This window comes from Pseudopipra pipra, chromosome 23 (genome assembly GCF_036250125.1).
Source record: "Pseudopipra pipra isolate bDixPip1 chromosome 23, bDixPip1.hap1, whole genome shotgun sequence".
Lineage (NCBI taxonomy): Eukaryota > Metazoa > Chordata > Aves > Passeriformes > Pipridae > Pseudopipra > Pseudopipra pipra.
The window spans coordinates 2,689,642-2,717,565 of record NC_087571.1 but is presented as its reverse complement, the minus strand read 5'-3'; the positions used below and the strand labels follow the sequence as shown (position 1 = coordinate 2,717,565).

The 27,924-nt window shown below is 52.9% G+C and overlaps 1 protein-coding gene across 9 annotated transcripts in view; it reads right to left on the bottom strand.

Annotated features, from left to right (window-relative positions):
- Positions 1-1,041: 1,041 nt before the first annotated feature.
- Positions 1,042-27,924, bottom strand: part of NTM (neurotrimin) — a 356,205-nt gene continuing 329,322 nt past the window's right edge. For 7 of the 9 annotated variants that reach the window (XM_064634453.1, XM_064634458.1, XM_064634459.1 and 4 more), the window contains 5 exons: positions 9,894-10,028; positions 9,133-9,253; positions 7,381-7,532; positions 4,424-4,456; positions 1,042-2,907 (listed from right to left, as the gene is read on the bottom strand). In XM_064634453.1, coding sequence (XP_064490523.1) covers positions 2,807-2,907; positions 4,424-4,456; positions 7,381-7,532; positions 9,133-9,253; positions 9,894-10,028 — 542 coding nt within the window. In that variant the 3' untranslated portion in view covers positions 1,042-2,806. The remainder of the gene's footprint in view (positions 2,908-4,423; positions 4,457-7,380; positions 7,533-9,132; positions 9,254-9,893; positions 10,029-27,924) is intronic. The other 2 variants (XM_064634457.1, XM_064634456.1) reach the window with 1 other exon arrangement.

Genomic DNA, 27,924 nt, shown 5'->3' with positions numbered 1-27,924 from the left:
GAAGGAGAGAGACCCATGACCTCCATACTTATCCCCGGATCCCTCCCCACATCCCCCAAGCATCAGGGCACTGCCTCTTCTGCCAGGTTTGCTCTACTGTGGCCGGCTGGCCCGGCCTGGGAGACCCAAGACCTGAACAAAGACCAACACCACCTTCTCTGCCTGTGCCCAGCTGTCCAGTCCCCACACCCTCAGTACCCCATCGTTTACTTGGCATGTGCCACAAAGCCTGAACGTGGTTCTTCCCTTACCCCTCACCGGTATCGCTCGGACACTGCACGTCACACCTCGAGGCAACTCCTTCCCATCCCTCTCGCTCTCTCCCTCTTCTCCCTGCTCATCTCCCGGGTGGCACAAACTTATCGTAGGGTCAAGAAATAAAAAACCCACACAAAACTGTCCTGCCATCACTAACAATCAACTTCTGATCCTACAAATGTGCTGGATGGTTTGAAGCAGCTGGCACCCCGAGGCTGAGGAGCAAATTCACTAAGCAACCTGCAAATCACCAAAACACCAAGACACCGACCAAGACAAGCCCCTGGAGACAGCAAGTTTCACCTACACCCAAACTCTGTCCTGCCATGCTTTGCCTGTACAGTGTTTCACGAGCAACCTGGTTTCCTACACCCACCTCACATGGCTGTCTCTCCTTCCCACGCGGGATTCGCTTCGGCTGCTCCACGAACATCCCCTGCAACGCTGTGCTGCTGGGGCAGAGAGCCAAACAGTGAGCTTTTGGGACACTGAACAGGGTCCTGACTGGGGGAATAGGGCACAGCTGTGCCTCACACCTTGTCCATCTACTCACCAAAGCCTTACCTGTGGGTAAGTGACAGCACTCCCGCTGGGCTCACCGGCGAGGTCCAGGTGCCAGCTTTCCAACGCTCTCCCAGCCCACTGCGATGTCTCAGTGCCCCCATCTGTCACCCCCTCCCAGCATCCCTTCCCACGCCCCTCCCCGTTCCCGGCGGCGCGAGGGGAGGACGCGGGGTGGCCCTGGCCCCCGCGGCAATGAGCACCACAACCAGACGGAGCGGCCACATGGAACAATCGTTTTAATGGATAGGCAGAGAGAGCCCCCTCGCCGCCCGCCTGCCCCCGCGTGCCCTCCGCCGCCGGCCGCAGGGAAGGAAAGGAAATGGAAGGAGGAAAACCGACCGCAGGAGGGACCCCCCACCGACACGGACGGCGAGTCGACCAGTCCCACATCTCGGCAGAGGGCTCGGCCAGGAGCCGGTTGCTTCACCTTCTTTTCCTTACTAGTGTTATTTTTTATATATATATATATATATATATACACACACACGCACGCGCACACACACACATATACATACACATATATATATATATATATATAAAAATATAAAACTGAGCTATATAGATCTCCCTCTGTCCCTCGGTTCGCTCCATTCCGCCGCCAAGGGGCCGGGGCCACGCGGCAAAAAGCGACGGAGAGGGGGCCCCGGTCCCCCCGCCACCCTTTGTCCCCGAGGGCGGAAAGACGAGGGGGTTTGGGGACGCGTGGACCGAGACGCTTGTCTCGTTGAGGACCGATACACACCTAACTCCATATACAGCATGCAGTAATGGCAGCGGAAGGACCCTGCTGGGAACCGTGGCTAGAACTCTAACAAAAAAAAAAAAAAATTATATATATATATATGTATATTTATATATACTGTATATATATATCCCATAAAAAGATTCAGCGTCTCCCTCCGCCTCGACGCGTCGCCCGTGCCCTCGGCAGGAACTGTCCGGACGACCGCTTTTTGGGCCGGTTTTGGGGGGTTTCAGCACAGGACTCCTCCTCTTCCTCCTCCTCGCCGGGCTCACAAACCTCCTCGGCCGGTTGCCTCCTCGGCAAACAAACTTCTTCTCTCCACTTGCTCCCACTCTCCTGGATTGTTTTGTTTTGTTTTGTTTTTTTCCTCTCTTTTTTTTTCTCCCCCTCCTTTTTTTTTTTTTTTTTTTTTTTGCATTTCTGTTTTTTAGGAACTAAGAGTTCTAGGCTCGTATCAGAAAATACAATTAATAAAATTAACCATGACTCAGAATCCCTTATCATTCACGATGTCCGCGGATGGTACGATGAAAGCGTGGCTCGACGCCGGTCTCCTTCCTCCCTTTCCCTTCGTGGCGGCGTGGTAACTGTTGAAGATCTATATATCTATCCATATACATATATGTATACGTGGGTATATACATATATATATATATTCTGAAACACAAATGGCGGCACAGTCCATGAGAAGAGGGGAAATCTTGTCAAAGGAGAAAACCGGTGTGTCCGGATGGAGGGTCCCACGGGAGGGAGCAGGCGGGCAGGGGTGGTGACAAGGACGGGGCAGGGGGGGGAAGCACCACACTCCGATGGCCCCGTCCATCCTCCGCACTGGCCCACAGCAGAGAACGGCAAAAATGGGGGGGAAAAAGGGGCGGGAGATCCCCCCCCAAAAAAAAAAAAAATAGGGTGAAAAGAAAAAGACTCAGTCGCGTTGCATCTTCAGCAGGAAGCCTTGGATTATTATTATTATTATTTTTTCCCCTTTTCTCTCCAAATTCCCGTTGTGGGTTTTTTTCCTTTTTTTTCTTTTTTTTTTTTTTTTTTTGCACGTGTTTTTTTTCCTCTCTCCCCCTCCCCCAAAGGTGGCCTGGCCGGATACTCTCTCAATTCTTATGATTATTTTCGGAAACGGTGAACACTTCTTCTTCTTTTGCTTCTTCTTCTTCCTCTCCTTTCTGCTTGCTCTCTCGCTGGCCGTGGTCGTCGCCGCCGCTACTCCGCGGGCCGGCTCTCGGGTCAAAACTGGCGGGCGAGTTGGGCGAGCGGGAGGAGCAGGAGCCACGCGCAGCCTCCTCGTCGCCACGCGCCGTTGTTCCCGTCGTGCACCGCGCCGGGGCCTGAGCGAGGGAGAGAAACGCCCGCATGGTCACTCAACAGAGTCGATAAGAAAGTCGTGAAACGTGAAATAAATCGTAAAACCAACCGAAGGACGGTGTTTGGGCGGTGCTGCACGTGGTGGGATTGCTCTGCAGGCATCGCCTTCCACCTGTGCTGTCGTCAAGAGCAGGGCAACAACCGTCCCCATCCCCACCGACCCCGGCCTTTGGGACCAGACTCATTTCTCATCCCTAAGTCCCCATCCCAAGCCCATCCCCTGTGCATCACCACCATCCAACCTCCCTCAGCCCCTTCCTCCCTCCTCCGAATTTGTCCATGTTTCCAGCCACACTTAGAGGGGAGGTGGCAGCTTTTGCCCAACACACTCTGCCCAGTCCAGGGTGACCACCCTGTTCCCCACTTGTGTCCTTTGGGAGGGCACAGTAACCACCTGCCCACCCAGCAGAGACACCACCAGCAGCACTGTATTGAGGACTTGGGGTTTTGTGCCCCTCCAGAGCCTCTGTGGGGCTCATCATGGGCCCAGACCATCTCAAGAAGAATTAGAGGGGATGAGGAGGGTGGTCAAGAAGAGCCAAGCTCTTCCACGCCTTTTGGGATCACTGGGGGTGAGGAGTTCAGAGCTCACCATAGGAAAGGATGTGGAGGGTGTCTGACCCAGTGGCTTTCACCAAAACACCCCAAATAGTTGGCCCAGGGGAAGACTAGGCTGGGAAAAGAACTCAGGAAGGCATCCAGGCTGGTGTCCTGCCAGAGCAGGGCTGCCCACAAGGTCTGACCCACACATGCTCTTGAAACCCCAGGACATGTTCCTTCACTTCAAAGTCCAACCAGGGCACTGAACACCACTAACCATTTGGTCTCCCACTCTCCAGCACACTCAGACACCTCACACCTCTCAAATCCAGGCACCAATTCCAGGTCTTATGCACTACCTCCACAGCCCTCCCGACATCTACAAGTCATCCTGGGGGCTGACCCACTCAGTGCACCACAACTGAAGCCACCCCAAAATCAAGATGACACCAGGCCGGTTGGCTGGATGATAAGATTGCCCAGGGGAGTGCTGGCTGCCCCGACCAGGAATAACACCAGGAAGGGGACCTAATCCCTGTCTACCCCTACCACATCCTGGAAAAAAGGTACTAGGAGCATCCCAGAGGAGGAGGGATCTGCCAGAAGACCCACTTAGGCAGCAACACTGGGAAAGCTGAGCACAGAGACATTCCTGCTTTTGCCCTGGCGATGGAGAGGGAGCAGGAGACTGCGGGATGGGGCAGGCATGCAGAGGGCACAGACCACCACCAGACAGGCACAGTAGGCTGGCAAGGAGGGGGCAGGATGGGAGGGCACCTAAAAAAGCCCTAATTCCTCCCTACACCAGTGAGAGCAGTGGGGTTGTGGGGCAGGCTGGTGCTGCGGCTCCCGCTGAGATGGGCTGGGGTGGGAGCCGGAGGGGCCCAGGGGAAACACTGGGGGAAGCACTGGCATTGCAGGGGTCCCCAAATTACTGACCTTTCCAGGGTGTCAGAGCGGTAGTTGTCTCTTCTAAAAATTAAAGAACAAGTGAAAGTTAAGGCAAAAGGGCAATGGAAAGTGCAGGCTCGAGATGCCTCCCTCAGCCTGCCCTCGACCTGGGGCTGGGAAAATGAGTGGATGGGGTAGCAAGTGGGATGTGCTGCCCAAATCACACCCCAGTGCTCTGAGGCCACGGTCCCCCTGTCTGGGGGGGGAAGTTGAAATGAGCCAAATAAGGGACCTCAGACCCAGCAAAGTCTGTGGTTGCACCCTGAGCAAAAAGCAAAGCACAGGGGCTGGGATTTGGGGGATGCAGGGGGTTCAGCTCTCCCCTGCAGCTTTGGGGCCCATCCCTCTCGATAACCCTGCAACATCCCAAATGGATTTATCGCCTGACAGCAGCCTCTGGGAGTGACAGGAGGAGAGGCAGAGGGCTTGGTTTTTTCCCCAGCTCCACAGAACGAAGCAGTTTCCCTGAACACTCCATCACATCCCAGACAGCACCAAATGAGCCGCTGAATGAGGCGGCAGGTCTGTAATAACGAGTGCTACATGTTAAATAAAGCACTAGTTGACCTCCCTGAAAAATTAGATTAAAAAAAGGATTAAAAGATGAACGCTACATTAGCCTCTTGCACAGCCCCAAAAAGGCTCCTGTCACGGTACCTGCATGGATTAAAACTCCATTTGGGGGCGAAAAAAACTTCAAAACACTCACTCAGCTTCAGGGAAAAGGGAACACTCACAAAATTGTCCCCCCAAAACCTTACAGAAGAGATTTCTCGTGCTGCAGGTAGTGCAGCCATCACACCCACTTCCCTCTTATCTTCCATCTCAATAAATAAAGACATTATTCCCCAGACTGAGGGCACTGATTCCTTAGGGACAGGTGACACATGGGGACACCACATCTCTGATAATTAGGGGAAGGTCGTTCCTGGGGGTGCTGGGGGTCCCTACACCAGGAGATGGGGAACCCCTGCATGTCATGGTCCCCTCAGGGAGCTGTCACCCCCCCCAAGGGCACTCCATTAATAAAGACTGAGCAGATCACCCAATCAATGTGGCTTTATGGAAATTAAGGGTGCTCAAAGGACTCTGATTTCATTCCCTGATGGGATTCACGGTCAGACCAACAAAGCTAAGGAGGTCATAAAACAAGCCTAGACTTCTGTGGGATTCTTCCCTGCCTCCCACCTGGCACTGCACTCACAGCACGAGTCCCACAAGCCATTGCTGACAGGTTAGAAACCAAAGAGCTGAGAACTCATCAGCAGGCAGATGTCATCTGTACTTTTGGGCTGTTCATCCAGCCTGGATCTGCAGATGCCAAATAAAGGCCCCTGCTAATTAAGATTTTAACCTCACAAACCCAAAGGAAGCCTACAGCATCCCAGCTGAGGATGTAGGTGTGGCTCAGGTTACGCTGGACACCCAGCACGTCCACCCTGTGCGTGCAGAACAGATGAAGCCAGGCCTGGGTGGTCTGCAGTGCCAGGGGTGTTGGTATCCCTAAAACACAGGGTTATTGGATCACCAGGAAGGCTGGTGGGGAGGAGAGTGGAGATAGTTCCTAAGTAACACTAATGATGGCTTAGCACAGGTAAATGTTCATCACATACAGCAGGGACGTTTTGGGGGGAGCAAATGGGTGTTTAAGGCTCATTAACATCCAAGGTTAGCTCTGCATCAGGGCTGTGGGCACGGAGCTGAGCATCCAGGATGGGATGGACTCCTCTGTCACAACTCAGGGGAACCTGACACAGGTGCCAATACCGTGGCAGGGGAGGACAAGCCTGCCTTGTGATGCCACCCCGACCCCACAGCTGGGTGTGGCCCCAGGCAAAGCCCAGCATCCTCTACTCTCCTTAAACAAACTGTTGCCCTGGACCACATCCAGCCCCTCCCCAAGGATGGTGAGACACAGACATCACTTCCCGGGGTCTCCACGTGCCTCCCATGCTCTGCTGCTCTGGTACACTCAACATCCCAACACGTGCTCTGGGACTCACTGTCCCGGTGTGCTTTGCATGGATAAGAGCACAGCCTGCCCTGAGCCACCCCTGAGGGGCCTGGGGATGAGGAAAATGGATCTGCTCCTCTGCTCTGCTCCCCTCCAACCACACCACAATGAGAGGCAAGGAGGTGACCTTGTTCTGTGACCCAGAACAGCTGGGTGGCAGAGGAGGAGAATGCTGGGGTGACATCAGGAGAGGATGGAGGTCCCCACTCCCCACTTCTCCCATATGGTTCAGCTGTGAGAAACACAAACCCCATGCAGTACCCAGGGATGAGATCTGTCATCCATTTCTGACTCCCAGTGGCCATGAGAGGGATCTGGGGAGCACAGACCTCCCCAGCCATGAGCAGTGTCAGAAGGATTCCAGCTTGGATCCCAGTTCTGCCATGCAGGGAAAACAGTCCTGGGACAAGGGTACAAACCTAGTCCCCCTCCCTGCCCTCTGCACCTTCCCATCTCCCTCTGGCACCATCAATAATATATCTCCTTGGCAGGAGGGAAAACACAGCCTGAAAAGTGACAGAGACAGGGGCCTATTCATTCTTGGGTGGGAATGGGACAGCAGTGACCCTGAAAACCATCTCCTCCCACTTATTAGCACCAGAGGATGCCTTCACACAGAGGCTTTCCCAAGGACTTATCAGAGCAATAAAATGGAAACCTACAACCAAATCCTAACTTTGCATTGATGGTGGATCCCAGACATCTGTGAACAGTGACTGACATGGTACATGAATCAGGAGGCAGGTTTGGAAGCTCCCCAATTTCCCTGAGCTCACCATGACCTCCAGCCCATGCACTAGGCTAAGAAGGATCAGCAGCAAATGCACATCTCCCCCAAAAGACAAGGGAGAGCCTTTCCACCTCTCTCCCATCAGTGATCTCCCTGTTAAGTCATTCCCCCTCCCTGTGGGGCTCCCTCAGCCCCACTCACCATAGAGGATCATGCTGGCATTGGTGTTCCCTAACTGGTTGGAGGCTACACAGGTGTAGTTCCCATAGTCCTGCTCAGAGACGTTGAAGAAAGTCAGTCTGGAGAAGAAGGCTTTGTTCTCCACTTTCAGCCCTTTCTGTCCTTCAGCCAGCCTGGGAGAAAAGCAGAATGGGAGAAGGTCACTGGAATGGTGTCAGGAGGAAAGGTGCCTGTGATTTTCCATGGCCCTGGTTGTGCCTGGGAGAGGGGACATTGAGCTTGGGAGAAGAGGGAGAAGGGAAGGTATTGGGAGGGATATGGGAGATGGATTCTGCTCTGCTGGGTCTCCAGCTGCCAGCCCACACTATCCCCACACTGACCAGAGGCACCAGAGGACTCTGGATGGCGCTGGGGCTTGGAAATGCTGTGTGGAGGGAGAGACACTCACATGCCAAGGGAGAGAACCTGGGAAAGGCTCATTGCCACCCTACAGAAGAGCCTGGCTTCCCTCTGGTGTCCTCAGCCCTCCCTGCTCTGCAGGATGCCTTCTGGCACCTTCCTCTTCCTGGGTATCCCTGATGGGTGACATGATGGGCACCCACCACTGCGGGGAGGCTTCTCAGCCAGCCCAAATCCTGCAGCATTAACCCAGTGCTTGGACTGCCCTGAGCTGGTGTCCCCATCCTGCTCTGCTCCTGTGGTTCTTTTACTTGCTAATTCCTCATGGGAGGTGCCAGATCCCCATTGTGGTCCCTGCTGGACACTGATCCAGGGGCTGAGCCCGCTGCTGCTGCTGCTCTGTGGGCCCTCGTGATCTGACCTACTTCTGAGCAGAGCCTTTCATCTGCCACACAAACATCCTCCTCTTTGTACACTCCTTTCCTCCTTTGGCTCCTTTCCTCCCCAGCCTGGGAAGGCAGGTGGCCCCAGACTCCCCTCCAGCTTCTGGAGCATCTTTTTTGGGTAAAACACCCCTCCTCATCAGTAAGGATGTGGCTCGTCCTGTGTTTGGCCACGCCACGTCCCCTCTGGGCTCCCCAGGGAGAAGTAACACAAAAATTGGTTAAAAACATTCTGTCTGGGGTCAGAGGGAGGCATTTTCTCCAGAGTGAGACCCTACCCTGGGCTCTACTGCTTCACTCCTCATTCCCAAGCTGCATCCCTGTGCTGTTGCTTTGGCAGAGCACAGGATCTGCTTGTTGATCTAAAAGGGTGGTTTTCACCCTAAAGCAGAGCAGGCTGTCTCTGGGGCCTAGCAAACCTGTCTCTCGACCAACACCATATTTCTTTTGCCTTTCCGAGAGCTGCCTTCTGGCCAAAGTGTTTAAAGAGATGACAGAGGTTTCATCCACTCTTAAGTGCTTGGATTTGTGCTGCCAATATCCCTCTTCCCTGTTATGCTTCACCCAAGCTGGGATTTACCACGACACCTTCAAATGGAGGCAGGGGCAGCAGCGATCCTGCCCTGACAGAGGCTGAAAGAGGCTCCTGGAAAATTCCCCCTCCCTAGATGTCCCTCAGCTACTTTTCACAGTGTTAAATATAAAGCCCTGGAATGCTTTTAATAGATACTGGCTGTGGATGTCAGCTGCCTGCTGGAATGCCTGGATTTGCCCCGGACAAGCACAAGCTGCTGCTCCTGGGGGGGACCTGTCTTGGTACCCAAACCAGGCTTGTGCCAAGGGCTATGAGTGGAAGCTGCTGGCACTGGGTGCAGCTCTCACAGGGTTGGTGTGCCCCCCCATACCCCAGGTTTGTCCCCCAAACTCTCACCGCTTGTCATCTTTGTACCACTGGAAGTCGGCGGAGGGGACAGCGGAGGCTTCACACAGCAGGATGCCCTTCTGCCCCACTGGCACCCCGCTGCTCTTGGCGTCCGAGATGTACGGTGGGTCTGCGGGAAGATGGGAAACCTGGGGTCAACACCCCGGAGCCTTGGGGCATCCTGTCCCCCCGCCTTGCTCCTCGAGTTCTCCTTTCTTTCCCCGCACGTGGGAAGGAGCCCAAATCATCTCTGAGCCCATGCTCAGCTCCTGCCACTCTGGGGCTGCTGTCCAGGAGTTTTTTTGGGCTTATGAGGGGGTCTTCTCCAAAAACTGGAGCTCCCCAGCTCTCGGGCACCACATGTGCACTAATGGGGTGACCAGAGAGGGGTTTAGGAGGGTCTTCGCCTCTGTCTGAGCATGAAATATGCTGCTTTCTGCCTCTCTCTCATTTTTTTTTTCTAAAGGAAAAAAAATTCTATTTACTGCTCACTTCTCTCCCCGGAGGTTATCAGCACAGCATCTCTCCATGGGCGGAAAACCCAGGTTGATGGAGACAGCTGAGGAGGAGGTGGTGGAAAAAAAATGGAGCTTGAAAAGAAGGGGAAAATAGGGCAAAACACCACCTGCTCAGAAAAACTGCTGCCGCCTGTCTCGCCCTGGGACCCGAAGCCTGTGCGTGCCTCACTTCCAAGTGCCATTCCCTTGGGGGGCAGCACAGGGACACACTCCAGTCCCACTCCTGTCCCCTGCTGGCCCCCAGATACTCACAGTTGACGGTGACTTTGACTCGCTGGACGACGGGCGCTGAGACGTCGTTGGAGGCGCTGCACTCGTACTCGCCCGACTGCTCCCGCGTGATGCCCGTGATCTCCAGGTACTCGTCCTCGCTGATGAAGCCCACGGCTGCAGGGCACAGACAGAGGGGTGAGTGGTGGGGAGGCACAGCAAACCCGTGTCCATCGGCTGGTCACCATCTGTGGCTGTGTCACTCTGCACTAGGACATCAATCCTGTGTCCCAGCCTGGTGTGCCCACGTGCCTGTGCCCCTCCATCCCAGGAAAATCCCAGCCAGAATGGTGTCTGCAAGCACTGGAGTTCTGTGGTGGACCTGGCACTGCCAGGAGTATCACTTGCTGGAGATAATGTCCATAACGTAGGCAGAGTGGGCAAAGTGGTCCTTGCCAAACCTGCACCCTGCTAGAACAATGCAAGATCACCTCTCCATGGCATTTGCACATCCCTCCTGAGGGGGAGGCACCACTGGGCTCACCCAGCTTTACACAGACACCCCTCCCTAATTTTCACAGCAAGTTTACTCCCATTAGTTTTTGTGCCAACATCTCCCTTCACCTGCAATGCTTCATCCCTGCGCTACTCTGGGCTCACTTCTGTCAGAGCTGCACTTGTCCCCCTCTTCCCCATCCAGCCTGCAGTGCAGCTCCTGCTTTCACTCCAAGTCAGAAAGGTGCAATCAGTGGCATTTCCTTCAGTGTGGCATCATTCAGCCCCCATTCCTTACAGGAGCCCTCTTTGTTTTGACACTCTCCTGGAAACCCACAGCACTCAGCTATCCAGACACTGGTGTTGGGGCACAAGATCCCCCTGGTCCCCCAAACAAACAGCAAAAGCAACTTTTTGCAACCCCTAACAGGAACAACTTCTCCCTTCCTTTTGTTTACATCTCCCCACCGGATCTCCCACAGCTGGGATGCTCTAATGGCTGCACGGAGCATCTCTGAGCCCAGTGTCACACTTAATATTCCTATAAATTTTAAACGGTAGTCCTTGGTACATATGTGTGGCAATTGGTGTCATATTTTAATTAGGCTTGCCCTACACCATCTGAAATTAATAATAGCTCGAATTACCAGTGTAATTTATAAATTAACATTGCTGCAGCATTAGGAAATAAATTAGCTCTGGACAGCTGTTTCTGGGAGTGAGTGCCAATGGCAGAGAGGCCAAGCACAGGTCCCTGGTCCCCGGGGGATGCCGTGAGCTCGCCCGGCCCTTGCTGCCCACCTGGCTACTGGAGTGACCTGATGGGCCACGACTCGCTGCGCTTCACTGCTCAACCGTGTGCATCTTGCTCCTAACAAATGCAGGCAAAGGACACACGTGGGAGGCTCCTGGAAGGGCACACACCGCCTGCATCCCACTGGCTGATGCTTCCAGAGCATCTCTTCCCGCAGCACAGGAACAGCCTGGTCAGACTGCACCGCTCACCACGGAAAGCACGTAGGGACCTGAGCCAGCACCGATGGCATTCCTGTAACACCCTGGCACAGCTCAACACAGGGAGCACCACAGGTACCTGCTGGGATCCTGCTGCTGCAGTCCCAGGTGCCACTATTGCAACTCAAACTAGTGCAAATATGCTCAGCCATGATGAAATACCACCTTGGCTCTCTCTCCCTGCTCCAGACCTCACAGCTGCTGCCTCCACAGAGCATTCCCGGGATTCTGCACATCCACTGCTCCCTTGCACACTCAGAGGCCAAACTAAGGACCCTGTGCACGTAAGGGTGTGCATCCCACCACCCCAGGCTGACCTAACTGGGAAGGCAGCCCCGTGAGCTTTGGAAAAGGGGTGAAGTGAGTATTCTCATTGATGAATTGCTGACATCCACCCACGCCCTCAGCCCCGTGCCGAAATTCCTACCCCAGTGGCTTGGGGTCCAAACCGCTGAGCTCAGCAGTACTTAGAGCAACTGAAAGGCGAGATATGAAGGCGTTACCCCAAAATCAATATCCTTTGGAGACACACAAATTACAGCGTTACATCCAGCGGCCCTGAGGCACCGCAAAAAAAACAGGAGAGAGGGGGAAAAGAAAAAATCCCTTTTGTGGCTGACCTAGAATCAGCTTCTCTGTAGCACAGCGCTGCCTGCTGATAAAGGAACGACACAGCCGGTGGCCTTCAGATGCTCCGTGCACAAATCGGACTCTGGGCTGTGCAAAGGCTCAGATAACACTGCTTCCCAACTAACCAAAGGCCCTTCCCGAGTTCCAGAGCTGGCTCGCACACGGCAAGGATCAGCTCTTGCCACAGTCGAGCCGTAATGTGCGTCCCTGGTTTGATCTGGGAGCAAAGCAGTTCCAGTGCATTTCGTTCCCCAGCAAAAGACTTCATTAAAGTAGCTGTGAGGGTCAGCTTTACACCTGCAAAAGCGCAGGAAATTGGGGGATGAAGGTTTCCTCTGTGCCTGTGTCCTGCTGAAGTCTGAGATGCTTGCAAGGTAATCGACCGATGAGAGGCAGAGCACAAAGTTCAAGGGCTCAGGGTCTGGAATCTGTGGGATTTCAGCTGCAGCCCATCAAAACTGGCACACAGAACCTGCCCTGGACCAAAACAGGATACTCTGAGGTGGAGCTGACACCTGCTTTTGCCCTGTGCACGACCTGGTATAACACACACTCAGATGACAATAGCATTAGGAATGCCATCCAGAGGCTATGGTCAGATCCTGCTTCCTTAGTGCCAGCTACAGCATCCCAAAGACTGAGGTGACACAAAGAATTCCTGCCCACCAGTGAAGCAGGTGACAGCAGGTGGCCAGGACACCATCTGTGTCCCCCCTGTGCTCTCCTGCACGAAGGGCTTTGCAGGAAAATCAGATCCATAAACCTGTTTCTCTGTGGGATTGCACCCTGGAAGCACCTGGAGCTTGGGGATACTCAGGGCAGGCCTGGACCAGAGCCCTGCAGCTCCAGGAGCTCTCCCAGAGGTACCAGTCCTGCTCTGCCTGAACTGATGCTGGGAACTTCAAGGCTGTCTCTGCTTGAGCACAATTAGGAGCTGAAATATTGCAGGAATTAATGGCGAGCTCTCTCATCTCCTCAGTAGCTAAAAAACCAGCACAGCCAGCACCCATCATTATTATTATTAATACTAATAATATAATACAGGCCAGAAATGGAACAGCCACGGACGAGGCACAAGCATAATCCTTGTTCATCAGCTGAGGATGATGAACTAACCCAGTGCGAGCCAGGGAGATGGAAAAACAGAGCCTGAATCCTTGTGCTCAGTGAGCAGGAGCCTTTGCACAGACTAGCATAGACTATTTAGGACTTGCTCCTCAGATCCCCATAAAAAACCTCAGGGGAGGGGAAGCTTGGCTGTCATGGCAGTGGAGGAGTGATGGAGGTGAGATCCTGGGCTGGCACAGAGCACCAGGGCAGACCCAGCACGTGGCCAAGCTGTGCTTGGGGTCCCACAAAGCTCGGATGAGGTGAGGTGTGGGCAGACATCTTATACATCCATATTCCTCCCTCCATGCCTTTCTCCTTCCCTTGCTTCTCCTCGTTTTCCCACCCTGACTCATCTCCCTTCTGACTCCTCCTGCCCGTTCGCTTCCATTGAGCCTCTGACAAGATAATAACTCACCAGAAAGCAAACACATGTTCCCAAATTAATTACATGCCACTGTCCCCTGGCTCACTGTTGCAGCCATGTTCAGGTCTCTGGGACACCACTCACAGCTTTCCCTGGCTGAAGGCTGCCCGTGGAGCTATTCAAAAACCTTCCCTGAACTTCTTTCCTGGGTCAGTATCACAGGATCAAGTGATGACGCACCTCGGATCAAGTTGAGCCAGCCCAGACATCCAAAGCTGCAACATTTCCACTTCTAAAGCCCAAAAACACTTCAACAGTGGTCCACAACAGATTTGGTCTCTGGATTCTCAAAGTCCCACCACCAATCCCAAAGCTCCCTGCCTGCTACACCCTGCTGCTGCATTTTTCCAGGCACCGATCCCACTAGCCAGGACCAGCCGAAGAAAGAGAATATTTTATGGAGATAATTTTATTAAAATGTTTACAACAATGCAGATATTGACATCTCGCTTCAGTCAATAGCACAATTTATTGTCCTTCAAGGTGAACATTAAGCCAAGCTGCCCATTAGTCAATATTTACCTCCAAGGTCTATAAATCTTTATACGGGCTTCAGCGGATGTTGACAGCAGCTGATTCCAGATAAGTAAAAGTAAGAGCGTGAAACATTGCTCCTTTTGGAGGTGAAATAGTAACTAGTTAATTACAGTCCCTACAGCAATTCTCGACTATCAATTTATGGCTACTTCTGGCAATAAAAATTAACATCGCGCAGACTCCCGGCTCCGAGTGACGCACTGAACCCGAGAGCCATATATTTCACACATCACCCCGACGTGGTGCTGATGGCCATCCTATAACAGTTTATAGTAAATAAATAAAACACACAAAGGTAATACGAGCGAGTTGTTGGCACCAGAGACCTGCTTCACCCCTGCTTCGTGCGGCGGCGGGTGGTTTAGTAGCATCAGAGCAGGTGGGGAAGGAGGTGGGGGGAGGAATCACCCCCAAATCACCCCAAATCCCTCTCAAAGCACACATGACACAGCCCTGGGTGGGTGGGTGAACAAGAGCTGTGGCTGCCTCCAGCTAAACAGGTGGGTGCATCTGCTTCACCTCTTATTAACCACCATTACCCGCTCCTGATAGCTCAATTAGCACACACGGAACAAAGTTCAGGCATTTCTAAAATTCCCTCTCCCATTTTTGTTTGATCAGGTGAATGACCCCAGCTAGGGCAGCTTCCCCTCCCATGCACCCCCTCTTTCTGACTCCCCCGTGCTGGCTTAATGCTGCCACGCTCCGGTGGACAGAGATTGGGGGTAATTAACCTGCTGGAAGCCATCCAGCGCAATCATTAAAAAAATGATTTTTTTTAAGATTACCCTATCGACCCAGGCGAGCTGCTCTCCTCCTCTCGTGAATATTGCATCCCTGTGCCACAGGCTCCAGCCTATTTCCATCTGTGCCCCTTCTTAGAGGAGCAATCCCCTCAGGAAGCACACCTACATGAGATGCGGGCTCTGAACCTCCCCTTCTCCGTGTTCACAAGCCTTCAGAAGAGGGACCGTAACCCCAGAAACGGGCACACAGCACATCAGAGTCTGTGTTGTGCTTACACGGGGCCAAGCCTCTCTCTTTTTGAAGTTTCCCGATGACAAGGAAAGAAATCTCTGCTCCGACATGCTTTTCCATGTTAATTAGCATGTTTCCGTGGCCTGATGTTGTGCGAGGCCCCAGGGGATGGTGCTGCCTGGCACCACACGGCGCTCAGGGATGAGGGAGCTTGGCAGCAGCTCCCTCCACTGCTGCAGCCTGGGGTCCCTCCTCATCCTCACACCCCAGGGGTGGAGAGCATCACCAGTTGTGCCCCGTGTCACTAAGAGGGAGTTTTCCTCATTAAATTGGGTTTGGGGCGACTCTCACAGCCAGTTTTTCTCCGTGCCCTTGTGTGCGGCAGCACAGGCTGCGAGGGAGAGGGGTGGCCACAAAGTCCTCACCATAAAGTCCTTCTCCTGCACTGGTCTCAGTGTCCCCTCCTCCCCAGGACTATGGGAGCCTCTCCTTGCACGTGGCCATGCAATGCTTTGGTTTTTCTTCTCCTTCCAACTACTTTGAGCATAGGTGAGATGATGGTGCCTCATGTTTTGCCTCGAGATAGGATGGAGGACCGTCCCAGACCCAATATTGTGCTGGCATGAGCAGAGGTGACTATTCCTGAAGGTCCCATTTCTGGCTGCCTGTGACCATGGGGTCAGGACATGGGGATTTCAACAGGCACCCTGCAAACACAACTCCCAACCAGGAGCCATCACAAAGCCAGTGGCTCTGCAGCCAAACCTCTGCTCTTTCCTGCCAGGAAAGACATTTTCTTCAACTCAGAGCTGCTCAACTCAGAGCTAGAACAGAGACAGCACCTGCATTTGTTTCTACACTTGCTCAGTGCATTCCTGAGACCACAGCTGGGGCTCATATCTCATACAACAACTCTAATAAGTAACTATTAAGTGGGCACAAGCAGCAATCAGGGACTAAATCACTGGGACATGCAACTTACAGAGACCCTCTGGATGCCACCACATCACCTGGTCACTCAGCCTGTGGTCACAGCCCAGAGCCTATATTGGCATCAACTCCAAGAAAGGCAAAGACACTGCCAAAGGTCAGGGTTAGATGGGATGTTGGGAAGAAATTTTTCCTTGTGAGGGTGGGGGAGGCTCTGGTACAGGTTGCCCAGGGAAGCTGTGGCTGCCCCAGCCCTGGAAGTGTCCAAGGCCAGGTTGGACGGGGCTTGGAGCAACCTGGGCCAGTGGAAGGTGTCCCTGCCCGTGGCAAAGGTTGGAACTAGATGATCCTTAAGGCCACGTCCAACCCAAACCACTCTGTGATTCTCTGCCTTGCCTTTCCCTGTGGTATCCCAGGGACACCTGCCCAGCCCAGTCCCCTCACCGACGCTACACAGCGCAGCCAAGTCGGCTGAGCCGTCCATTATAGCACCATTGTGAAGAGTTTTTAGCTTAAAAGTCCTTGAAAGTTTCCCACTGTGACTCGTTAAACAAGATCTTTTTCACTCTCCCTCTATTCTCCGCTAACAATATTTATACTCATTTCTTTTATTGAAATCTATCTGCCGCCTGTTCTATTAAAGCCACCTGAGTGGCAGCTCCTATTCTCCGGGAGCCCGCAGCCCATCTATTCTCCAGACAATGAGGTACAAGCAGTCTATCTTCTATTGTGCTTCCCGGCCTTCGGCTCTCAAATCTCCCATCTCAAAAAAGGCATGTTGGAGACGCCTCCACGCAAAGGATTGGAATCCCAGGCTGTGGGGGCTCCCCGGTGTCAGCCGGGCTCGCTGTCCTCCCTCTCAGGGTGAGCATCTCCAGGGAGATGCTGCTGTGGTAGCTGTGATCCCTCAGGGATGCTTTCCCCCCGTCCCTGTGCATCCTTAAGTGTGGTTCTTTGCCATCAGACGGCTGCTGCACGCGCACGGCTCTGCTGCTGCCGGGATGTTTGCACGTCTCAGACAACTTATTTGTTACCGGGAATAAAAGAGGAGCATTAAACCTTTTGTTTGCGAGAAGTAGTTCCTTGGGAAATAAATGGATTATGGAAATTAATATTTAAAGAAACAAAACAAAACAACTCGGGGACCAACCACCCTTGAACGAGGCTCTAACTCAGGAGTAAATGAGTCGAATAAAGAATGAGCCCTTTTATTTCGGCGCGAGGGAGAGCTCAGAGGCAGCTCAAGGCTCAGCAAACTGTCTGCAGCGACCGTCCTCAGCCTCTCCCAGCTCCTGCCTCCTCCTGGGGAGCTGGCAAGGACACCAAACCCCAGGAAAAGGTCCAGAGGGCACATGCCACCCTGTTCGAGCAAATTAAAAACAGATGCAGTTCACAAAGCACTTAAGTGGTGTCAGATCTGCAGCAAGGATGGGTGTAGAGCTCATTAGAGGGCTGCTGTTCTCAATGATACCCATGTGTTATCACAAGCATAACCTGGACACCTTTCTCCTCAGCCCCTGGAGGGTGAGGGGGTGGTGCCTGTGGTAGCACAGGGGGGAACTGATGCTCAGCAGAGGCTGTGACCAGCAGGGAACCACTTCCCACACAGCTTTTCTGCCTCCTTGCCAGAATGTCTCCAAAAGGTACATGAAATCCAAATACTGAGGCTCCCACGGAGCCAAGCCCCCTCCAGAGAGTTCCTGAGGAGACAACATCTCCCAGCAGCTCCGTGCTCCTGCTTGAGCACCGACACTCTTCCTCCCATGCTCTCTCCCAGTGAGATGCCCAACACAAAGTCCTCTCTCCTTTCTTTCCTTCCTCCGTGCAATTTTTTTTTCCCCCCGTAGCCGCTTCCAAGGTGAGAGAGGACAGCGTTGCTGGAATGAAAGATTCTCCTGCGTGCCCTCTCCCAGCAGCGGCCCTAATTCATTTTTCATGGCCCCTTGCAGTGACAAAAGCCGCTGCTTCTCTCTTGTAAGCGTGCGCCGTGCAATAAGTCAAAGCTGATGTGCATTTTCCCCCTGGGTGCCGAAGCTGTGCTTTTGATTTAATTTGTCCTGTTGTTTGGCGCTCGGCCTTTGCCGGTGAGCTCCTTCGGAAAGGCGGGAAGGTAAGGCCCCATCCGTGTGGAGGGGCTGCCTGACAGATGGGGTACAGTGGGCAGTGGTTAAATAATTTGCTGCAATGATACCAAGATGTTGGAGAGTGACAGATGCTGCCAGAGAAAATCGCTCAGACAAACACACGCATCCTGTTTGTGGGAGCACCGCTCCTCGATTAAATCCTGTCGCAACTTGGCTTCCCTGGAGCTCAGCCCATTTCTGGCAGCTTTCTCGCTGGCTCCAGGAGAAGCTGTGCTGCACAAGGCTTGGCGAGGAGAGAGGCACCGAGAAACGAGGTGGCTCCTGCCTGATATCTGCAGGTGGCTTGCAAAGAACCCGAAAAAATTCCACGGGGGATCCACCACATCCCTTCCCAACCACAGGCCCCTCTGTGCAACCAGCATTGCTCTGCAGAAAGCGTTCCCATCCCCTGCCAAAGCCGAGGCACCCCGCTTTCCTCTGGATTTGTGTGAAAAAGAGCTGCTGGCTCTGGACTGGAGGGTCCCTCTGGCTGGAAATTTAAACCCCCAGGCTTTCTCCGTAGGACAAGCTCTTAAGAAGCAATTGCAATCCAGAGCGTTAAATGGCTGTAACCTCAGCTAAGCTGCATTTCAGCCGCATTAGGGAAATATCCCTCGGATGGGAAGCAAGTGGCATAATGGCATTAGAGTAAAAAAATAAGCATCAAGTGCCAGCTAAATCCATCCCCAGTGCTGGCAAGAAGTCACGGGGATCTGGAAAACTTTCCTCTCTCCACGCATATCCCTGCAGGCAGCTCACACAAAGTCCAGGCGCCGTCACTGCCACGAGTTTCTGCACATGTGGGATATTTTCCACCCCTTCTTTTCCCCTGGGACCCCCTGACCTCACTTCACCCCCCGGAGCCATCTGAATCATGGCAGGGTGAGACTCGCTGTCGCCTCTCCATCATCTTTATCCCATCTTTATTTTTCCAGACACGCTATTTTCCAGCCCAGTGGCCTTGCTCTGTCCCTCGTGTTTTATGGCACTGATGTCTCCATTTCTGCAGGATCACTCGCAATATTGTGGCTTATTGAGAGAAGCCAGAGAAATGCAGGGGTGATGGGATGGATGGGTTTGGGGCTGTGGGGGGCTGGTGAGGATGCCCTGAGCCTGGGGAGGGGGGATGGGGAGTGGGAGGTCACACCAGGAATTGCAAGGATGGGCGATGCTGGGTGATTAGAAGAACAGGGGTACTGGAGACAGGGCTGAGCCCCCTCACTAGAGCCCACCACCCCCTCCCTCAGGCCTCTGTGAAGGTATTGGCCCTGCTACAGGAGCTGGGAGGGCAGTGAGAGGCATTGCTTTGCAAGGGAAAAGCCATTTTAAATAACAGCAGCATGTCACAGGAAGGGGAAAAACCCATGGGCTACGGCATTGCTCTGGCTTTAAATTATACTGTAGGAGAATAAAAATAAAAGAGAGGAAGACAGAGAGAGAGGCCAGAAGGAAAAAGAATTGCCATTGTTTTACCAAGCAGATGGGAAAGTTCAGGGGATCAGAAAAAGACTATTATTATCTTGACTCGACCGAGAGAAGATGGGAAAGGAAGAGGCATTTTTTTCCCCTGCAGTGAGGAATGCTGTGGCTGAAGTCATTTCAGCGAAGAGTCGGAAGGAAACGGTGCCATTGGCTCTGGGCAGTGCCCATGGCCTGGGCACACCACCACAGTTTGGCTTTTTGTCCCATTCCCCTGGCAGTCACACCACATCCTGCACCACTATTGCAAGGACAGGGGGGGTAACCAGGGCACACATCCCCCACCACCTCCAGCTGCAGCAACGTGCCAGCTGTGCTGTCAGATGTGCCCACTGCCAGTGGCACTGCAGCTGTGGCACCACCGCTGGTCCCACCACCTGCCCAGCCACAGGGCACGACCACCCGCCCCAACTCCTGCCTTTGCTTTGCTACAAGCCATAAAAGAATACGCTAAACACACAACAAATTTCATGCTGGGTGTGTAACAAGAGCAGAACACGATTTTTTCCCCTCAAATTCACGTGAAAAACCCTTTTTGTCTGACTTCAACAGTGCCTGCAACTCTGTGGCTGCTCACTGCTGTTCTTCAGCTTGGTGCAGGGCAGCTGAGCAGCTCCAGTTCACCAGCACATTTCACCTCCTTGCCATTACAAGCACAGCAGCATTTCTCAGCTTTGCCAGAGACAAGGAAACTCTTTAACCATGTTCAGGCCAGGGGAAGGGCACAACCCCAAAGCCCACAGCAGTGACTGAGCACAGATATCAACAACTGATCTACAAACCGGAGCAAACACTGGTGCAACATCTTCCCTGATGAGTATCAAGGTCATGGGACGGGGAGCAAGGAGGTGGAGCACAAGTCTGCTCTGTTAGAGCATCCTTTGCCCACTACATCCACCCTGAAGCCAGTTTGTGCCACTCTCCCGATTTCCTCCCTTTCTCTCCATCCTCACTCTCCTCCCCTTTTCCCTCTTCCTCCCTCCACCACACAGTCCTTCCCTCAGACCCCACACGTCGCCTGGTCACCTTTCCTTCTCTACACCCACTTCTCTCCCGCACCCCTGGGACACAGAGAGGGGCTGGCAACCTGCCCTGCCTAATCCCATGGCTACCAACTCCTCGGGCACTTAATATTCACGACAGAGAGAAACATTTCACGGCGAATTGGACGCACATTCAACTGGAAATGGAAATTTTATGACTCTTCTCACTCCGCGCCGCAGATTACACCAGCTGAGAAAACATGGAAGCAAATGAACAACCTGTGAACTGTAAAGTATATTAATAATGAAACCATAGCCCAGGAAATGAAGGCTTTATTCTGTTGATATTCTGCTCCATTAATGGAGAGTGCTCGCACTGGCTCCGCCCCATTAGCTGGCAATCTGCGCCCGAGGAGGAGCACAAGGACAGTGCAGGAATGGTGGCAGGGGGCAAAAACCTCCTTCCCACTGGGAAGTTTGGCTCCAAGCATTTCCTTGTGCTGCCTCCATCTACGGACAGCGCAGGTGGGAGAACAAGAGGGATGTCTTTGGCCTCAGTGCCCTGCCCCACGCGAGCTCAGCAGCAAGATTACAAGGCAGGGAATGGAGCAAATGGTAATGCCAGGAAAAAGAAAGAAAAAATTTGCATGGAAACCAGCTCCACCACCACCAGAAGCCCCCCAGCAAGGTGCCAGCACTAGGAAAACCATCCACGTGCAGGCTCATGCGCTTTGTCCTTGTGCTGCTCCTTCCCAACACCTGCCTGTTGGGGTTTGGGTATCCCCACCTCTCTGATATCCCTCCCACTCCTCATCATCATGTCCCATCTCTCCAGGGATGGAAGTAGCCACCCCATGTGTGCACTCACAGCCCCAGGGCCACGATGATAGCCACAGGAGAGCAGTGGGAGAATGAGCCAGGCAAGCAGGGCTTGTGCAAATAAAGGATCCCAGGGGATTATGGGCCCTTTTCAGCCACAATTTGGGAATCCCAGGTGGTTTTGGGGAACTTTTTCACCCCGTATTTGGGGGTCCCTGGAGTTTTTGGGGACCCTTTTCACCATCCCAGGCATCCCAGGAGTTTTTTAGGTCCCTGTTCACACTACAGAGGTGGTGCTGGGTGGGCAGCTCGACTGGATGATCTTAAAGATCCCTTCCAACCTTGATGAGTTTATGATTCTGTGAAATCTTTGAGTGCTATTCCCCCCACCCCAGCCCTGCCCTTGGCTCAGCAGACCTGGGCCACATGTCAGAGCCTAGCTGGGCTCTCTCCTCCCCAAAAACAACGGCAGCAGCTTATGCAAAGCACATCACGGGAGCTAAAAGGAGCTGGAGCAGAGTTTTCTATAGCTGAAGCGACCTGGTGTTGACAGAATGGGGACGCATTTCCACAGCTCAGATTTTTATAATAATACCTCAGGGGAGTCGCTGGCAAAGTTTGGCCCAAATATAATTAGTTTGCACAGCTATGAGGGGCTGATAAAAGGTTTTAATTTGTGTGGAGATCTCTGGAATCTCAGACGCTCCCGTCCCTTGCTCTTGCCCAGGCCAGCTGAATGAAAGGAGGGTCCCAGGCAGGGAGTGACACAAAGCCACGCATTTATCAGGGAAGGAGGGAGTTGTGTTCAGCACTAAAGAAGAGGCAGCAAATCCGACTAGCTGACACTGGTGGCATGTTGGGTTTTGTCTGCCTTGTCCCACTACGCCAAAGAAATAGTAACACATTCTCATCTTCCCGTGGGGTGATGCTGGGGATGGAGAAGGGATGCAGAGCACGGATCAGGGCATTTGCAACACCTCAGAGGGTCTCACCTTTGTTGCAAAGGTAGTCAGTGATCAATGGGATAAGACAAAACACAAAATTTGGACGTGCAGGCAGCGCTCCCTGCTTTCCCCCCTCAATAGGGCAGCAACTGGCTGCTTCTGCACGGTGCCATGAGGAGTGAAATCCCGCTCTGCCTCCGGCAAGGAGGGAAAGTGTGACATTGCAAAGCTGCATTCAGGGAATATACTGAAGCCAAGGTGTTTTTTTCCCTCTTTTCTTAAGGGGAAGACATTGCCTCATTTGTAGCTGGAAGGGGTCTCGTTATTTTCGTACCAAGATGCATATTTTAAAGGTGGTTATGCCAAATATGTGAACAGATCAGCTCCGAGAGTTCATTTCCACCATGTGGGGAATCAAAAATATTACTTTTATACACATAAAAGTACATGATCTCCCATTGCTTTGAAAAAGCATCAGGAAGGGAAATGCTAAAAGGAGCTACCCACATGGCACACTGAGTTTTAGTCACTCCTTGGGAAAGCAAAACCTGGAGCCCATGACGTGATGCCACCAGATTCTGGCTCCTGCTGGGCCAGATCCCACTCCCATGGGAGCAGATGGGGAAGCTGCTGGCACTCAACAGGCTAAATATTCACCCTGCTCCTGTCAGGATCTTGTTGCTGGTCATAGCACATGCCCACAACTTTCTCAAATGACCCCTGGCAACTCCAGTTGCCCCCTTCACCACAACCACACACAAAACTAGTGTCCCTCCCAAAGTCCTGCTTCCCCGTGACCCCTTCAACCTATTTATTTCACCTGTTTCAATACCCTACATGACACAAACAGAGCTGGACCACTGTTGACCCTTTGCCCAGCCGATCTGTCCAGCACACACTGATTAAAGGAGTATCAAAACCGGTGGCAGATTTACAGGTTAACAGTGATTTAGTGGAGTGCACCGCAGCCAAATTAATGCCGGCTATAATGTAGTTTACCTCATTAAACAATGCACACCAAGATCCTGTCTGTTGTAAAACAATTGGTCTCTGAAGCCTAGTGTTCATCTTCCAGGGTTGCTGGGAGATAATAAATGGGTAATATTCCGGCGATAATGGTAATGGAGTCACGGCTCAGAGCTAATATTATGGCAAAGCAGTAATTATTTCAACAGTAAACAAGGGGACGGTTGAGCTGCCGACAGGATTGGAGCCGGTTGGAATGCTTCAGTTAATAGAGCTGGAGGCCAGGCCTGCAACTGCCTCTTGGAAGGAGGACAAGGTTCTTGGCCACTGAGTGAGTCAGTGGAATCCCTACTGAGTCAACTGGCCATCAAAAGACAGGAGGGACACGTGCAAAAAGGGGAGGTGGGACAGCATGGTAGCCATCCCAACCAAACCCATCCCAACCCAATGCAGAGCCCACGGAGCAGGGCAGGCTCAGTGCTCCATCCTACAGATGCAGCAGGACTCACATCCCTTCTTTGACACACCACTTGCATTGTTGGCTCACACAACGATGTCTCCAAAGGAGACAAGAGGCAGTGCAGAGACACAAGACCTGTGATGAACACAGGAGCAGCCTTACAGAAACCATCTGCTCCCTCCTAGAGGTATTTCCCCGATAAAAGGGCCAGCAGAGAACATGGCTCTCTGGTCTTCAGTTAATTAGGTGACTTGAGGCAGGGTTAAAGGGAGTGATCTCATGGGAAACAGAGCTGATCACAGTGAGGGACAAGGCAGCACAGAAGCAGATGGAGATTTTCCCACCCAAGTGGTTCCCCCTTCTCTCTGGAGCCAGATCTGATGTCCAGCCTACAAATATCCCATATGCCTTCTCTCCTGGGAGGATCCTGGAAAGATGAAGACTGCAAGCAAAGTGCTTAATGGACAAACCTCTGAGATGGGACAATGTGTCCCCTTCCCAGGGACAAGCAAGTCTTCCAGCTGGATATTTTTTGCAGTTGTTTGTCCTCTTGTTTTAAGCCGCGCCAAGAGCCAGAGAGAATCAATATATCCAAATATACCAGACTTCTCCCAGAGTCCCTTTGCTGGTTTGCTGCTGATGTATAGACAGATGATCTCATGAGACCTCTGCCACATCAGGCCACTGTGTCTCATCTATCTTAAGTGCATATACGAGCTGTGATCACTGCTGTGTCCAAGTGCCTCACGTCTGGAACGTATTTATCCTCCCATCGGTTCCGTGAGACAAGGGACTGCCATTGTACCTCTTCCAGGGAAGCCACGGAGGTTAAAAGGACTGATCAGGGGATATCTGGGATGTGGCAACGTAGGGGTCCTCTGAGGATCTCCCCTGTCTCTGCCTTGAAGCAACAAGGTGTCACCTGCCCCACAAATGACTGCTCAGACTCCGCACAGGATCCAGCTTTCAGCACCCAGCCTAATCCTGAGATTAATGAGGGATTCCCGCTACAGAGACCTCTCAATCAAACCTCTCACAAGTAAATACACCACCAAGCCAAACCATAATGTTTTCCTACCCTGGCAGCCGCTGTCTTAAGCCTCACACCAGAATCCATCATACTACAGCAATAATCAAAAAGCAATTAGACAAAACCGTGGCAGAAAAGTCCATCAAGGGTTGTTAAGGATGACGACTTGGATGCAGCCTCTGGCTCAGGATGTCTGCGTGTGGCCAGACGGATGAGCCAGTGGAGGGATCCACGTGCCCACACCTAGTTTTACACCCTTTCTTTGTGCCCCTGGCCCTGGCATGGCTGGACAACCACACTTTGCCTCCCCCTCATTACTGCTGAGCCATGCCTGCTCCTCCTGGGACAGAGGCTGCTGAGCCTTCATCCCTCCTGGAAGATCCCTCACTTCAATTCCTTGGCACGTTTCCTGAGCTAAATGGGAGGCATGACGAGTCTCGTGTCTGCAGCACAGATAAATATCCCCTGGACAGCTCAACATGGTGCCACTCACTCTGCCAGGGCTCTGGCGTCACCCCGAGCCCGGCAGCCCGGGATGCCAAGAAATCCCAGCCTTCATCCACCAAGAAAGGAAAACTGGCCTGACAACATGACAATCGCCATGACAACATCAGAGTTACCCCAAAAAAATAAATAAAAAGCCCAGTAACTATGGAAACACCTGAGTGACCAAAACCAGGCTAGTAACTAGAAGACCTCACTGCAGTTTACAGATGGCATTGGCACTGCAGGGCTGTGATACATCCAAAGCCTTGGAAACATAGAGATGCTCAGCACCTAAGGGTGCAAAAGGAATGCTCATGGGCACACACAAGGCTGCCTTTCAGACCCCTGAAGCCAAGTCCTCTCCACAAATTCCACCTCCTCTGGAAAGATGCTGCTGCCTTCCTGCTGGGTGTTACATCCAGACCATGGTTATCCACATCCTTCTCTCCCTCTTTGCCTTTTTCCCCTCTCTCCACCCTGCTGAAGGTGCCTCCCTTGATTGCCATCCCAGTAGCCTTGGCCTGACAGGGGTGCCAAGAAGGGATGGAACAGCCCCATCCCATGCCAGAGCTTGGCATCCCCATATGGTTTTGGTGAGCTGCATTTTGAAGCCTCAGTGCCTGGCAGCTCAGCTGACACTTGTGCTGCCAGTTGGAGCAGCCAAGCCCAGGACAGAGCCTCAAAGCAGTTAGACCTCCTCTGGAGAGGCAGAAGAAGCTGAGACTCCACCAAATCCTCTTCTTTTTCCGCCTTAGCCTGTTCAGCTGCATTAATGGGAGTTGCTGTGGGTTAGTACAGCATTAGTGGGAGAAGAAATAAAATAGGACAGAGGGGGTGAGGCAGAGGGACAGAAGATAGACTGTACACATTGGTTGGACTGGTCATGGGTTCAAAAAATCCTCCAGAGCCAGCATCCTGCTTTTGCTCTTGGCAGGAGACGGGCACAGGTAGGGCCAGGCACCATGCAAGGCTCTGATCAGTGATGGAGGCACTGATGGGAGCAGCACTCTTGTGGCTGGCAGAAAACTCTCTTGCTCAGGTTCACTCAGCTCTTGAGTTATCCCATGAAAATGCTCTCCTCAGCCCAGCTGCAGGAACTCCCCCAGCCCCCAAACCAAACAGAGCCTCAAAAACCAGCCTCCCAGAACACGGCAACGACTGCAGACAGGAACATTCAGCAGAGTTCACCAGCCCAAGCCACTAAACACATATTCATCAGAGCAGAGAGGGAACAGCCGAGCGGTCAGGGGAGCCTGGAGTCACTGGAAAAGGGTCTCCAGTGGGATCAGTCCTCAGGGAGCTGTGCTGCTCTGGGTGTAAATCCTCTGAAGGACCTGATCATGCGCTGCCCTGGTGAGCAAACACTCTGATTTACTCCATTTCCCCCCAGGAGCTGTGCAGTGGGCTCACAGCTGCCAAGGAAATAATAAACCCCGTGAAGTGCCTTTGCACAGAGCAGCAGCATCAGCATGGGATCAGTCCTTCAGCTCCTGGGTGCCCGTGCCTGGCACAGACAGCGCTGGCACAGCCTGTCCCCAGCGATGTCGGTGAGAGCCGCTTACCATCCGCTGTGTAAACCCTTAAATTATGCACCAGCACTCCCTGAACCAATTCTCCCTCATCCCTTTCCTCCACCACTCCAAGTGAGAAGGAGGAAGACGGCGAGAAGGAACAGGAGGCGTCTCACTTGAGACTTCCCGTGGGACGAGTAGTGGACCAACAACTGAGAGAGGGGCCAGCAGCAAGCTTTGGGTTTCACTTGCTCCCAGCTCTCCAAATTAGAGTATATCCTACTAGGAAAAGGGATACCATCCTGGCACCTGCTATAGCACCTCTGTGCATCTTCCCTGGCTCTCATTTCAGTCCTCATGCTTCCCATCCTCGTCTTTGCTGCGTGTGGTGAATGCAAAATGGGGAAGTAGAGGTTCCCCTTGGTGGCTTGGCAGATCCATAGACAGAGGAGCTGCCCATGGAGATGGACAGCCATGGAAGTTGTCCTGGGTCACCTCTGGGCTCAGCACCTCCCATCAGCAGGAGACCAGGCTCAAGTAAATCTCTGTGATCATTTGTTCCCTTTGAGTTTTGAAAGCAGAATGCCTAATCATGGCCAAAATCAGGAAAGAGCTGCTGCTGCAAATTACACAGCGCCACAGGTAATTTCTGATTAGCTCACTCTTCCTCTCCTGGTGCATCCTCAGTTTCCATAGCAGCTAAGTCCTAAGTAAAATGGAAACATCTGGTTCAAGCGCAGGTAAAGATTCCCTGGGGAAAAAAACCTGCTGGATGGCAGCAAACACAGAAAATAGCCCTCGTGAAAGACAGAGGCATCAGGAGCTGGGAGCCTGGTTAGGAGAGGATGGATGGTGTGTGGGAGAAGGCAGCGAGGGGCACGGGAGTGGGAGAAGAGGGTCCTGGGGGAGCTGGAGGGGATGTGGGAAGGTGAGTGGAGCTGTGGGGAAAACAAGATGCATGTGACAAACAGGCGGTGAGGAGGCTGAGCAAAACAAAAACATGTTGTCAGGGTAGACAAGGGGAAGAGGAGGAAGAAAAGACTTTGAGGTGGGAGCACATGGACTGCCTCAACCATAAATGCTGCCTGGTGGTGACAACTTTGATTCCGTAGAGACACTCAGGGATGGGGAGGAGCACACGGATCTGCACCCTG